Raw genomic sequence first — 14,730 nt, forward strand, 5'->3', positions numbered from 1 at the left:
TTGAGTCACATAAATTACACACATTCTCTTTCAAAACCCTTCTATGTAAGGTCGGCGTTAATTGGATGAGTGCTCTAGGGAAATATTTCATTGGGAGAAATGTGACGTTTACCTAGGAACCATTTTATAAGCCATTTTTGTATTTGCCTGGAGAATAGGTAACTCAGTCCAGGGCCAGCCCTGAAGGTCCAAATGGAACTCAGATGCCATCCAACTCCTTGCACACATTGAGAAGGAAGCTAGGAACCAATTTCCTCCAGTTCCCAAAGCTTGAGAGCTAAGGACATTATGCAAATAAGGACAAGCAGGGAGAAAACACTTTCTAATGAATCCTATTACAATTTTATAAAACCTCCATCAGAGAGGAATAATCTGTTGCTACATATCATAATATAAAGCCCAAAGGTAAAGGTTTGTTTATTCAAGCTGAGAACCCAACAAAAAGGGTTCATAGGCAGTGTTTTTAGACCACATATTTAAAAGCTGATAGGCTTACATCATCACAGTGGGGAAAATGTTTCAAGCACTGTGCTCTCACAGAATTAAATACTATTGCAGTTTTTGCAGGTCACACACCAGGTGCAGATCCTGGAGAAGTTTCCAGTCCTCCCAATTCCCTGTTCAGTCCTTCTTTCCACAGTGCTGTCCTCCTGACTTAGATGAAGTCTCTGATCCTGTGTGTCCCTCCCTGTCCCCAGAGCCCAAGGTGGTGTTTGCCAAGGAGCAACAGGCACGCAGTGAGGTGCAGGCCGTGGCAGGGGCTAGTGCCACGCTGAGCTGCGAGGTGGCCCAGGCCCAGACGCAGGTGACGTGGTACAAGGATGGCAAGAAGCTGAGTGGGAGCTCGAAAGTGCGTGTGGAGGCCACGGGCTGCACCCGGCGCCTGGTGCTGCAGCAGGCGGGCAAGGCGGATGGCGGGGAGTACAGCTGCGAGGCCGGGGGCCAGAAGGTCACCTTCCATGTGGATGTCACAGGTCAGTTCTTTGGTGACACTAACTGAGCCTTGTGTGTGGGGAGTTATTACAGCAGAACACACCCTGGTGGTCTTTGCACTGGACCTCGTCTCCTTTAGCCTCCTGTCCTCCACCTCCCATTTCATACCCGAGGTTGGGCCATAGGAAGCTGGATGGGCAGTGTGAGCAGAAGGGAGAGGTGCTCCTGTGCCCCCCGAGTGGTGCTCAGGTTGTGTTCAGTCCACGTTCCCAGCACCTGCCCAGGGCGTTCTGGGTGCTCCTTGGCGTCTGGGAGTGTGGCTCTGCCTTTCACTTGGAGTCTGAGGTAGAACAGACAGCTCTTACCTGTTAGGTGAAGTTCCTCCTCTCCACGTCCTGGGGGCTCCCAGATGCCCACACCCAGCCACAAGTGCGATTCACTCTAGGGAGACATCTCTGAATTTCCTTAAACCAGAATAAGGGGAAGCTCCTGCCACCCAACCCTACTTGGATCTGTCTGGAGACTGAACAGTGGCTTAGCACACTGTAGTTATTTAGGACAGTCTGTCTTGCATGTGGATGTAGAAGGTACTGTATGCTCACTTGTTGCAAAATCTCGATCCATGTATTCTTGCAAGGTCTGTGCAAAGAGTAAGCCAAGACCAGAGGATTGGCAGGTGTGTGTCAGGGACCTGCAGCTCTGAGGTCTGGAATTTTCTCTCTAAATTACATGTTGGTTTTCTTGTGTCCCCTGTGACAGAATCTCCTTGGGGTCTGATGCATAGGTTTCACCATGGAGAGGAAGAAGGGGCTTTTCCCACATGCACGCTTTGTTGCAGACCAGTTACTATCCTGATGGCCCCTGACTGTTAAATCAGTATTTATTTTGTTGTATTTCCTGATGATTCTTGTGTATTTGTCCGTCTCTGGTACATTCACAGAGGTGTCTGTGAACGAACTATATTTCCTTTTTGTTAAGAGCGGTTAACGTCAGATGGACTTCTAGGTGCCTCTACAGAGCAGTTGGGTATTATATCTATATACAGTAGTTTGTGAGTGTGTATAGATACCCCAAAGTCCACTGTACATGTTTTAGTTTACGAGAATTTGACCAATTATTATTATTATTTAAAAAAATTTTTAATATAAATCTTTATTGATTTCAGAGAGAGAAAAGGAGAGGGAGTGAGAGAGACAGAAACATCAGTGGTGAGAGAGTCATTGATCGAGCCCGCAACCCGGGCATGTGCCCTGACCGGGAATCAAACCCTGATCGCCTGGATCCCCGGTCGATGCTCAACTGCTGGGTTACGCCCGGCAGGACTTGACCAATTATTTTGTAGTAGTAAATATGAAAAGGTCTGACACACTGACCAAATTCATAAAAAAATACATGAAAAGTGAAATAACATTGTGACAACTGAAAGAGTTCTATAGGCTTTTTAATAAGTTGAACCATAAAATAAATCTTCTCGTAGATAAAGATGGAACCCTAGTGTCTCCACTGGAAAATTATTTGAAATATTCTATAAAGAATGTATTGCATGTTTATGAAGATTCTTGGAGAAATAGAAAAGGACATACAGTCTCTGGCTTATCTCAGGTCACTAGCCTAACATCTGTCACCAACATCTGATTGGAAGAGTTAAAATTACAGGCGAATCTCTCGTGGATGTCAAGGCCCAAATCTGAACCTAAATTTTTTAAAAATGAATTCAGGAGTGTATTAAGAGGTTGATACACTATAATGAAAGTCATGGTCCAGGGAACCAGGTTGTCTGAACACTAGAAACATGAGCAAATATAATGAATGACATAAGCATATGAAAGAAAAACATGTCGTGATCACCTCATAAATGCAGAGTCAAGCCTGTATAAAGTTTAACGTCACAAATCTAGAAGAAATATTTGCTAGAAGAAATATTTGGTAAAGTTAGCATCTGTTCATGCTGTAAAACTCATCTCCACTTTTAAATAAAATGGTTCTTCCTTAATTTGATCAGTGATACTGAAGAAAAACCAGGTAATCACACAAAGTGAAACTTGAAAGGTTAGCCTGTGAGGTAAGGAACCAGGCAAGGAAGCTGACAGTCACCACTTTTATCAGCAGGAAATAAAGTAAAAGATATAAAAGTGTGAAAAACTTAAGTGGAACTGACAGATGATGTAATTTACCCAAGAGGTAAATGATTAGACTTGGTAAGAGTGATGAGAAATATTACAAAAGCCATATGAGCGGTGACACTACAGAAGAGCAAACAGTCATGACCCAGAACATAGGAAAGGTCCTTCACTTTGTGAGTCATCAAAACCAGGGAAGATACAGACACAGGAGCTTCAGCTCACTCCCCTAGGTGGGCAGCAGGTGACACAAGGAGGGCAGGGGGGAGGTGGAGCCTGTAACTGTCCTGGGCTGGGTGAGAAGGCTCCCTGGGCAATGCAGGAAAGATTTGGCCATCTGGGAGGGTGGTGTGGACTCGTGCTGGCCTGAAGTCCCTCTGCTGGAGGGTGTGTGCTCTGGAGAAGTCCTTCACAGTGTGCCCACCTTGGACAGCCACATGGGCAGTGGTCAGTGTGCAGATGAATGTGTTCCTTCTGCTGAGAAGGCACCGGGGCTTCTGTAGGCCACCGAGTGGGTACACAGCCTGGAGAAGTTTCCAGTCCTCCCAGTTCCCTGTTCAGTCCTTTCCACAGTGCTGTCCTCCTGACGTAGATGAAGTCTCTTACCCTGTGTGTCCCTCCCTGTCCCCAGAGCCCAAGGTGGTGTTTGCCAAGGAGCAGCCAGCACGCAGTGAGGTGCAGGCTGTGGAGGGGGCCAGCACCACACTGAGCTGCGAGATGGCCCAGGCCCAGACTCAGGTGACGTGGTACAAGGACGGCAAGAAGCTGAGTGGGAGCTCGAAAGTGCGCATGGAGGCCAAGGGCTGCACACAGCAGCTGGTGCTGCAGCAGGCGGGCAAGGCGGACAGTGGGGAGTACAGCTGCGAGGCCGGGGGCCAGAAGGTCACCTTCCATGTGGATGTCACAGGTCAGTTGTGTGGGGGGGTGCTATGTGAGCCTGTTTGCAGGAGATGATGCCATTGACCAACAGACCCAATGGACCTCTGTGCTCTTTTCATTAGACTTCATACCTCCAGGTCTCCCATCCTGCCACTTCCCATTTTCACGCCCATGGCTGAGCCCATGGTGTCTGGATGGGGAGAGTGAGTGGTGCCCGCTGAGTGGTGTTTCCATGTAGTAATGCTTTGTCACATGTTCCCGGCAGATGCCCAGAATCGTCCTGCTGTGGCCGGGTATTCAGGACTCTGGCTGTGCCTGTGCTTGGGGTTTGGGGTTGTCTCTTACCTGCAGTATGTGAACATCCTTCTGTTGACTTTCCCGCATTCCTTCACCCAGCAGCACATGAGGGTTCTTGCTAGCGAGAGCTGTTTGAATGGACTAAACCAAAATTAGGCATAATTTTGGCCACTGGATCATACCTGGGTTATTTCAAAACTAACACTTGGTGTGTCGTAGCTTTAGGTCTTCAGGGACACTAGTCTTATTACTCCATGTGCCAGGTTATAGATCCATGTTTTCCATTGTCTGCGGTTTGAACAGCCTATGTCCATATTGTCCTTGCAGTTTGATTTGTAATCAGAAGTGAAAAGAGTGAGTTTCTGATAGTACATCGGCACAGACTGTCAATTTTGAGTTCCTCTAGTAGCACCACCACTGTCTCTTAAAGCAGTATTTATTTTAGAGAATTTCTCCTAATGGTTCGTGTTTCTATTCTACTCTGTCTGATCTATAGAGAAGTCTCCAAACTAAATTTATTTTCCTCTTATTAAGAGTGTTACTGTCAGGCAACAGTGGCTGCCAACCTACAGTGAGCTCTACCTGCCAACACATAACTGTTTGGCATTATGTCATGATATAATGGTTACTGGATGTTTATGGATTCCTCAAAACTCACCATGATCTTTGTGAAACATTATGTTGTGGGTATATGAGAAATTATTTTATGATTTTAACAATTTTGCTCGTTTTTACAAACCTATATCGTGACACACACACAAAAAGACTTCTAATAGTCATATAATCTTTTCAATAATGGAGCCATAATAAATAATCTTTTCACAGGGAAAGTTCTAAGCCTAGTGACTCTACTAGTAAATTATATAAAAAGTTCTATAAAGAAATGATTTAATGTTCATGGATATTTTTCTAGAGATAGGAGAAGATAATTTCTAGATGGTTTTCTGTAGATAATATAATATGGATATCAAAATATGACAAGGAATGAAACAAGAATTAAAATTACCAGCCAATTTACTGAATTCAGTGATATATCAGAGATAATACCCTATGATGCAGGCCATCATCCCAGAATGCAAATCTGGTTTATCTTTAGAAACATTAGCAAGTCAAAATGAAGTATGACATTAGCAGATGGAATGAAAAGGTGATGTGGTTATCTGAATAAATGCAGAATAAAAACTTGATAAAATTTAATGTTATAAATCCAAAAGTAATGTTTGACAAAATTTCACATCAATTTATGACATAAAGTTTTTAGAAATCAGTAAGAAAAAGTATCCTTCTTTATTTGATATGTCAGAAGATACCAGGTAACTGTTCACGAGAACCTTAAGACTCTGCCTTTGAGACAGAGCACAACACATAAGGCCACTGTTACCACTTCTCCCCACCATTTTAGAGCAGAGGAAGCAGGAAAACAAAATCAGAGTTATAAAAATTGGAAAAATAAGTGGAATCTACAGATTATATGAATATTAATTCAGAAAATCTAAAAGATTATTAGAATTAACAATAGCATTCAGAAAAGTTACTGTGTAAAAAAATTAGTATGTAGAAACCACTTCTATGTCTATGGACTATTAACACAGTAAAAAACTGAAATATTAAAACATTTACCATATCATGGAATGTATCACATTTCTGATTCCCAGTTTAATAAAGATGCTCAGTACATCAGTGGAGGAAAATCATTAAACATATTTGAGAGACAGTAAAGGAGTATCAAAGGAATGGGTGGAAATCTATGGAAGGCTCAAACATGTTCACATCCAATCAAAATTCAATAAATGTGGTTCTTCAGGGGGTTGGAAACTGAGAAGCAGATTCCAAGGGGCAAGCCAAGCCAGCATGCTCTTGAAGAAGAGCCAGGTGTGAACATTTATCTATCAGATATCAAGAATTATCAAAATGGGACAGTAATAAAGACAATGGGGTCACAGAGCTAGGACAGTGATCAGATGGAAGGAATAGAACAGTGAGCTCACTAGCAGACTAGTGAATGAATTGACTACCCAACCCCCGCTCCTTTTTTTTTTTGTCATTAAGCTTGTGTAGACAGAAAAGAAAGCGATAATCTTTTCATAAGTGGTGATATCAACATTTAATTAAAAATGTGCAGTTGAGCCTGGCAAGCATGGCTCAGTGGTTGAGTGTCGACCTATGAACCAGGAGGTCATGGTTCATCCCAGTCAGGGCACATGCTCCAGTTGCAGGCTCGATGCCCAGTAGGGGGTGTGCAGGAGGCAGCTGATCAATGACTCTCTCATCATTGATGTTTCTCTCTCTCTCCCTTTCCCTTCCTCTCTCTAAAATCAATAAAAACGTATATAAAAAAATGTGCAGTTGGCCATTGAACAATGTCAATGGGGTTAGGGACTCCAATCCTCGTGACTCAAAAATCCACTTATAACTTAATTCTGCCCTCAGCATCAGCGGATTTCTAACTGCACATCAAAAATACTGCTTTTGATCCTGGATTGGTTGAATGCATGGATATGAAACGTGGGATAAAGAGGGCTGACTGTTTGTTGAAAAAATCTGTATATAAGTGGATTATTGCACTTCAGACCCATATTGTTCAAGGGTTAACTGCATAGATAATTTACATCACACCCAACAGTGAAATCCAGGTGGGTTAGAGACCACAGTCTGGAAGGTAAAACCACAAAACCCTCAGATGATGACATAGATTATTTCATGACTTCAGGGTAGGGTGAGACTTCCTAAATAGAAGTCTATTTAGGAACAGATTCTCATGTTTTACTACATTAAAACTAGAACTGTGAACAATGAGCTTTTAGAGCAGAAAAACAGCTCTCCAGCAGATAATACTATCACTTGCTATGACTATCATGATAGGGAACTAAGTCAAAAGACCTGGGCTGCCCAGCGGCTGCCAGGAAGAAAAATGTGAAAGCAGTTCATGAACCATGAAACACTCAACCCATTAGGCATTATGACAACTGTCATCTCCTGGTGTTTACTCAGAGTCTGAGCTGGGACTGGGGAGACGGCTGAGGAGGGTGAAGGAGTTGCCAGCACTGACCTGTGCCGCCCTGTGCTCTCTGCCTCTGGGAGGGCTGTGGCCAGTGATTCCTCCCTTTCCAGCCTCAATGACAAATATCCTGGCACTTTTCAACTTTTGCCTTCAGCCCAAATGCCATGTAGCACCCACCCCTCTGACTCCTGCTTACCTTGGAGGGATTTCTATGGGAAAAGAAAGAAGGAAAGAAATGCCACCAGCCCTTACAGCATCCTCAGTGTGTGTTGTACCAACAGGAAATGTACAGGACACATTCTCTTGGCTTATTCCTATAAAAAATGAAGTGAGTCCACTCATCTACTGATGGGCACTCAGGCTGCTTCCACATCTTGGCTATCGTAAATAGCAGTGCTATGAACATAGGGGTACATATATTCTTTTGAATCAGTGTTTCAGGCTTCTTCTAATATATTCCCAGAAGTGGAAACACCGGGTCATAAGGCAGTGTCACTTTTAATTTTTTTGAGGAACTCCATACCGTTTTCCACAGTGGCTGCACCAATCTGCATTCCCACCAACAGTGCACGAGAGTTCCCTTTTCACCATACCCTTGCCAACACTTGTTGTTTGCTGATTTATTTAGCTATCTACTTATTTTTTAATCCTACCCGAGTGTATCTTTTTATTGATTTTTTAGAGAGAGAAGAAGTGGGAAGGAGACATAGAGACAGAGATAGGAGAGAGAGAGGGAGGGAGAGAGAGAGGGAGGGAGGGGAACATAGATGTGAGAGAGAAACACTAATTGCTTCTTGCCCCAACTGGGGATTGAACCTGAAAGCTAGGTATGTGCTCTGACCGGGAATCAAGCCTGCAATCTTTTTGGTGTATGGGTCAAGGCTCTAACCAACTGAGCCATCTGGCCAGGATTGTTGATTTATTGATCATAGCCATTCTGACAGGTGTGAGATATCTCATTGTGGTTTTAATTTGCATTTCTCTGATGATTAGTGACGTTGAACATCTTTCCATATGTTTCTTGGCCATTGGCATGGTCTCTTTTAAGAAGTGTCTATTCACTTAAGAAATTGTCCATTTCTTAATTGAATGATTTTGGGGCTTTTGGTGTTGACTTGTTTGAATCCTTTATAAATTTTGAGTAACAACCCCTTATCACATGTATCATGGGCAAATATGTTCTCCCATCCAGTGGATTGTCTTTTCATTTTGTTGATGGTTTCCTTTGTTGTACAGAAGCTTTTTAGTTTGACTTAGTCCCATTTATTTATTTTTCTTTTGTTTCCCTTGCCTGAGGAGATATATCTGAGAAAATATTGCTGTGAGAAATGCCTGAGGTTTTACATTTAAACAATGAAATACTACTCAGCCATCAAAAGAAGGAATCTTACCTTTTGTGACAGCATGGACAGACCTAGAGGGTATTATGCTAAGTGAAACAAGCTAGTCAGAGAAAGACAAATCCCATATGATTTCACTTATATGTGGCAACTAATGAACAAAATACACAAACAAACACAATAGAAACAGACTCATAGATACAGAGCAAGCTGACAGCTGTTAGAGGGGAGGGGTATTGCCGCTGGGTAAAATAGATAAAGGGATTAAGCAAAAACACACCTCCTAGACACAGATGACAGTATAGTGATTATCAGAGGGGAAGGGGGCAGGTAGAAGCGGGGGGATAAATGGTGTCAGAAGGAGACTTCACTTTGGTTGGTGAACACACAGTACAATATACAGATGATGTATTGTAGACTTGTACACTTGAAACGTATATAATTTTATTAACCAATGTCACCCCAGTAAATTTAATTTAAAAATTAGAAATGAGCCTGAGTGGTGTGGCTCAGTGGTTGAGGATCCACCCATGACACTGGAGATCACAGTTTGATTCCCAGTCAGGGCACATGCTGGGGTTGTGGGCTCAACCCCCAGTAAAGGGCATGCAGGAGGCAGCCAATTGATGATCCTCTCATCACTGATGTTTCTATCTCTCTCCTTCTCCCTTCCTCTCTCTTAAAGCAATTTAAATATACATATATATATATATAATAAATAAATATATATATAATAAATAAATAAATAAATATATATATATATATATATTTAAAAAACATTAGAAAAGAGTGTTTCCAAAAAGGCCTTCAGAAGGTCTTGAAACACTTTCCCCTGCTCCCCCAAAGCAGACCTGCCATGCTGATCCACTTGCCTGTGGTGTCTAAAGTCTTTATGACCCATCATCTTGCTCTCTGTTGAGACTGAAGGCAGAAGCAAGTCCAGGGACCCCTTTCCACAGCCCATGCCGGTTCAGCCACTGCCCACTGTGACCACCAGGTGGAGACTGCTGTCCTCTCCATGGTCCCCATCTCACCTATGTGAGAGCACATTCTAGCAACCCATCCTAAGCATGTCTTCCAAGAGCTTTCTTTTTCCATGCAACCTGTGGTTTGAGTCACATAAATTACACACATTCTCTTTCAAAACCCCTCTCTGTAAGGTTGGCCTTAATTAGACAAGTACTCTAGAGAAATATTTCATTGGGGGAAATGAAATATTTCGGAATAAATAGAAACCATTTTACAAGCCATTTTTGTATTTGCCTGGAGAATAGATAACTCAGTCCAGGGCCAGCCCTGAAGGTCCAAATGGAACTCAGATGCCATCCAGCTCCTCGCACACACTTGAGAAGGAAGCCAGGGACCGATTTCCTCCAGTTTCCAAAGCTTGAGAGCTAAGGATATTATGTAAATAATGGCCAGCAGGGAAAGGACATTTTCTAAAGAATGTTATTACAATTTTACAAAATCAGAGAGGAAGAATCTGCTGCCCACACATCAGAATACAAAGCCCAAAGGCAAGGGTCTGTTTAACATTCTAGCTGAGAACCCAGAATACTGGGTCCATAGGCAGTGTTTTTAGACCACATATTTAATAGCTGAGAAGCTTAAGTCACAGAGGCGAAAATTTTTCAAACACTGTGCTCTCACAGAATTAAATATTTTTTGGAGCTTCTGTACACCATATAGCGGGTGCAGAGCCTGGAGAAGTTTCCAGTCCTCCCACCTCCCTTTTTAGTTCTTTCCCCAGTACTGTCCTCCTGACTTAGATGAAGTCTCTGACCCTGTGTGTCCCTCCCTGTCCCCAGAGCCCAAGGTGGTGTTTGCCAAGGAGCAACAGGCACGCAGTGAGGTGCAGGCCGTGGCAGGGGCCAGTGCCACGCTGAGCTGCGAGGTGGCCCAGGCCCAGACACAGGTGACGTGGTACAAGGATGGCAAGAAGCTGAGTGGGAGCTCGAAAGTGCGTGTGGAGGCCACGGGCTGCACCCGGCGCCTGGTGCTGCAGCAGGCGGGGAAGGCGGATGGCGGGGAGTACAGCTGCGAGGCCGGGGGCCAGAAGGTCACCTTCCGCCTGGATGTCCCAGGTGGGTACCAGTCTGGGTAGAGTGGATGAGTGCCTGATCAATCACTGGATGGGCATTTTTCTGAAAGGCTTGTGCCTGCCCTGTGGATATGGTTGTGCCTGTTCTGGGTTCTGTTGACATGCCTAGCCCCAGGGCTCTCTCCTCTTCCGAGCGCTTGGGTCAGAGGACGTTGGCTGCAGACCCTAGGCCAGGACATTCTGGACATCCTTTGGCCCAGGTTCTTGCTCCTCTTTGCCAAATCCTCACCATCCCCAGAATAGAACCTGTCACTGAGGCTCTTGTAGGCTGCTAAGGGCTGAGGTCTGTGGAAATGCCCATTATCTGTCTGGGGCCTGGAGCAGACAAGGCCTGTCTCTGGCCTTGTGGTCCTGACTGTCCAGCTATTATTAAATCAGCCCTGGGAGCTGGCCTCTGTTCAGGCACATCCTTGCCTGGTGCTGGTGCTGGTCCTGTTCCTGTGCTGCCTGTCTCTTACTCCTCCCCAGCTGATGAAGGCACCTCTGGGTTTCAGAGTCCTGCTTTAGATGTTTGTCATGAGCTGGCTGACACTCCCCCATCCCTAGCTGTGGCCCATGCCCACCTGTCCCCGATCTGTACAGCCAGCATGGTTTTCAGGTGCTCCCCTGGATCGGCTCTCATAGGGACTCTCTTGGGCCCCCTTCCAGGACTTTTCCCCTCCCCCTTTGTTGCTGCTGTGCACCCCCCCCCCCCCAAGCTGAGGCATTCAGGCTGTTTCACACCTCTCAGCTTTTGTCCTCAGGGTCTTGGGCGCAGACAGCCCTCTCCAGTTCCCCTGCTATCTTGGAATGTTGGCCCAACCACGAGGCTGCCCCCACTCTACCTTCATAATCTACATGTGGGCCTATGCTTCCCTGGAGGGCAGACTTCCAGGCCTCCAGGCTCTTGGTCAGACAGAACTTGTGGCCTCCAGGCTGGTCATCCCCTGTGGCTGGCTCTTGACCACTCATAACCCCTGAGAGCCTGGATGGTGGCCATCAGGTGGTGTGGGACCCTGCTGCATACATCCTTGGGCCTGCTCAGTGGAAGCAGCAGCCAAGGGCTGGACGAGCAGGGCGTTGCATAGCGGTTGGAGCTTGGGTCCCACTTTAGGTCTTCTCCCATAGAATGGCCTGAGGGAGGTGAGGCCCAGGCCAGGGATGCAGGGTCCCACTTTCATGATGACTGACCCCCTTCCCTTCCTCCTTCCCTTCCCCCTTCCCTTCCCCTGCGCCCCAGAGCCAGAGCCAGAGCCTGAGCCCCCAGCCCTGGAGAGACCTGGCCGCAAGGGGCTTCTGGTGGTCAAGGAACACGAGGATATCGTCCTGACCGCAACACTGCCCGCACCTTCTGTGGCTGCGGTGACATGGCTCAAGGACGGCGTGGAGATTCGCCGCAGCAAGCGGCACGAGACGACGAGCCTGGGGGACACACACACCCTGACCGTGCATGGCGCGCAGACTCTGGACAGCGCGGTCTACAGCTGCCGCGTGGGCGCCGAGGGGCAGGACTTCCCAGTGCAGGTGGAAGGTCAGCGGTCCCCGCTCAGTCCTCTGAGAACCCTGCTCCTGCTGGGGTCTCCCGTGAGGGTGTGCAGGCAACGTCTGGGAGCGCACCCGGGTGGGGCTCAGGGCGCACAACCCCAAAGCGCAAAGCGGGCCTCCGCAGCCCGAGGCTCTCCCGGCTGAGGTCTTTTCCCTCCCGCAGAGGTGCCCGCCAAGTTCTGCCGGCCCCTGGAGCCCGTGAGCGGGGAGCTGGGCGGCACAGTGACGCTGGCCTGTGAGCTGAGCCCCGCGCAGGCCGAGGTGCTGTGGCGCTGCGGGAGCACGCAGCTCCGGCCCGGCAAGCGCTTCCAGATGGCGGCCGCGGGGCTCCTGCGCTCGCTCACCGTGTCGGGCCTGCGGGCGGAGGATGCGGGCGAGTACGTGTGCGAGAGCCGAGACGACCGCACCAGCGCCAGGCTCTCAGTCTGCGGTAGGCACCTGCGCGCCCGCTGGCTGGGGCTCCGGGGCTGGGGCAGGAGGCTGGGCGTTCCCGGCCAGCTTCAAGGAGGAGGTGCCCTTCTGTCGTGTCTACAAGTGGGACCTCGTCCCTCCTGCCCACCTCTCAAGCGGAGCTCTTGTCCACAGTCCCCCGAGAGGTGAAGTTCACGTCTGGGCTGAGCGCAGTGGTCGCAGAGGAGGGTCAAGAGGCCACCTTCCAGTGCTTGGTGACCCCCAGCGATGCAATGGTCACATGGCTCCGGGACGGGGCCCAGCTGCAGCCCAGCGAGAAGTTTCTCATGTCTCAGAGCGGCACGAGCCACAGCCTGACCATCTTGGGTCTGACTCTGGAGGACGCCGGCCAGATCACTGCGGAGGCTGAGGGGGTCACATCCTCGGCTGCCCTGCGGGTCCGAGGTGTGTGTGTAGGAGGTGGCGGGGAGTTGAGCCCCTCCCCGGTGGGCTGGTTCCTGGCCAGCATCCCACTGCTGCCTAGTGCCCAGCTCCTCTGCGTGATCTCAGGGAACGCTGGTTGCAAAGAGAAGACTGGGGTGGGACTGTAAGGCCTGGCACCTCGTGCCAAGGAGAGAAAGTAAACTGCTGCACTGTGCACCTAGTCTGAGAGTCCTGTCCCACACTGAGCCCCATAGATGGGGAGATGGGAGGGAGTGGAAGCGGCAGCCAGTGCAGAGGCACGAGGTGAGGATGCATTTTGCTCTATGAATCCAGATTATGCCAGTGAGAGCCAGCCTTCACCTGAGGATAAGTGATAGCCATCGCAGGCTAGCTCTCTGTGTTCCGAGGCTGCAGGTCACCAGCCACATTTAGGAGCTCCAGGCACTGGTGCATGGCAGGGTTGTTTAGAATGGCAGCAGAAGTTGGGGGGGGGGGGGGGCGGGATTGGGAAAGAAGAATCCTCCTTAGTCTCCAGTTCCTCCCATAAAAGTATGCCTGTGCAAGTGTGCAGCCAGGCCCTGAGTATTGTTAAGGCCTTGCCTGGCTTGGAGTAAGAATGTTGTGGGGCCCTGCTCTGCCGGCTGGGATGGACAGGGGCCCTCTGTGCCTGGCGTTCCTGAGTGGCAGTGGCTGTGTGACCACTCTTTTCCTGACCCCAGAGGCTCCTGTGCTGTTCAAGAAGAAGCTGGAGCCACAGACAGTGGAGGAGTGGGACTCAGTGACCATGGGGGTGGAGCTGACTAGGCCTTGGCCAGAGGTCAAGTGGACGCGCAATACCATGGCCTTAGCCCCAGGCGAGAATGTGGCAATCTACATGGAGGGTGCGAGTCACAGCTTGGTCCTCCGCAGTGTGGGTTTTGCTGACCGTGGCTACTATGGCTGTGAGACACCGGACGACAAGACCCAGGCCAAACTCACAGTAAAAAGTGAGCTGCAGGGCAACTGGGCCTGGGGTTTGGCACCCAGGAGGGGAGAAGGTTTCCCACTGGAGATCTGGCCCTGGGGAGGAGATGGATGGAAAGGAAGGGTGGGGGTGGACCTCCAATCTGGAGGGGTTGGCTCAGGGAAGGGTTGCATGGATGGGCATGAAGGGGGCCTCCCATGGAGGGCAGTTATCCTCCTGTAGGTGGGAGTGGGTCTACCCCTCTAGGGCAGCAGGCTGAGCTGAGGCCCTGGGAAGGTCAGAAGGAGGGCTGGCCTGAGGGCTTGGGTCTCGGTGCAGTGGCACATCCTCTCCTCCTTTGCTCCACAGTGCGCCAGGTCCGACTCGTGCGGGGCCTACAGCTAGTGGAGGTGCAGGAGCAGGGCTCCTGCACCATGGAAGTGGAGCTGTCCCATGCTGATGTGGAGGGCAGCTGGACGCGTGATGGCCTTCGGCTCCAGCTGGGGCCTACGTGCCAACTGGCAGTGCAAGGCCCCATCCACACCCTCACGCTGTCTAAGCTGCGGCCCCAGGATGGTGGTCTCATCGCCTTCAAAGCTGAGGGCGTGCACACATCCGCGCAGCTTGTGGTAACTGGTGCGTGGGGGGTGAGAGTGAGACCCACTCGAGAGTGCACCTGTCCTTGTCCCGAAGGTAGCCCAAGGACGCAGGTGGGGACAGGGTCATGGAATCCTGGGGGCAGTGGGGGGGAGCATCCA

At 48.7% G+C, this 14,730-nt stretch overlaps 1 protein-coding gene across 1 annotated transcript in view; it reads left to right on the forward strand.

The window, feature by feature from the left end:
- Nucleotides 1–14,730, forward strand: part of OBSCN (obscurin, cytoskeletal calmodulin and titin-interacting RhoGEF) — a 132,000-nt gene that overhangs the window by 60,072 nt on the left and 57,198 nt on the right. The window contains exons 20-27 of the mRNA XM_081134596.1: nt 950–974; nt 3,685–3,960; nt 10,379–10,654; nt 11,891–12,181; nt 12,359–12,625; nt 12,781–13,050; nt 13,749–14,015; nt 14,342–14,608. Coding sequence (XP_080990722.1) covers nt 950–974; nt 3,685–3,960; nt 10,379–10,654; nt 11,891–12,181; nt 12,359–12,625; nt 12,781–13,050; nt 13,749–14,015; nt 14,342–14,608 — 1,939 coding nt within the window. The remainder of the gene's footprint in view (nt 1–949; nt 975–3,684; nt 3,961–10,378; nt 10,655–11,890; nt 12,182–12,358; nt 12,626–12,780; nt 13,051–13,748; nt 14,016–14,341; nt 14,609–14,730) is intronic.

This window comes from Miniopterus schreibersii (genome assembly GCF_964146895.1).
Source record: "Miniopterus schreibersii genome assembly, chromosome: 4".
In the NCBI taxonomy this organism is placed as follows: domain Eukaryota; kingdom Metazoa; phylum Chordata; class Mammalia; order Chiroptera; family Miniopteridae; genus Miniopterus; species Miniopterus schreibersii.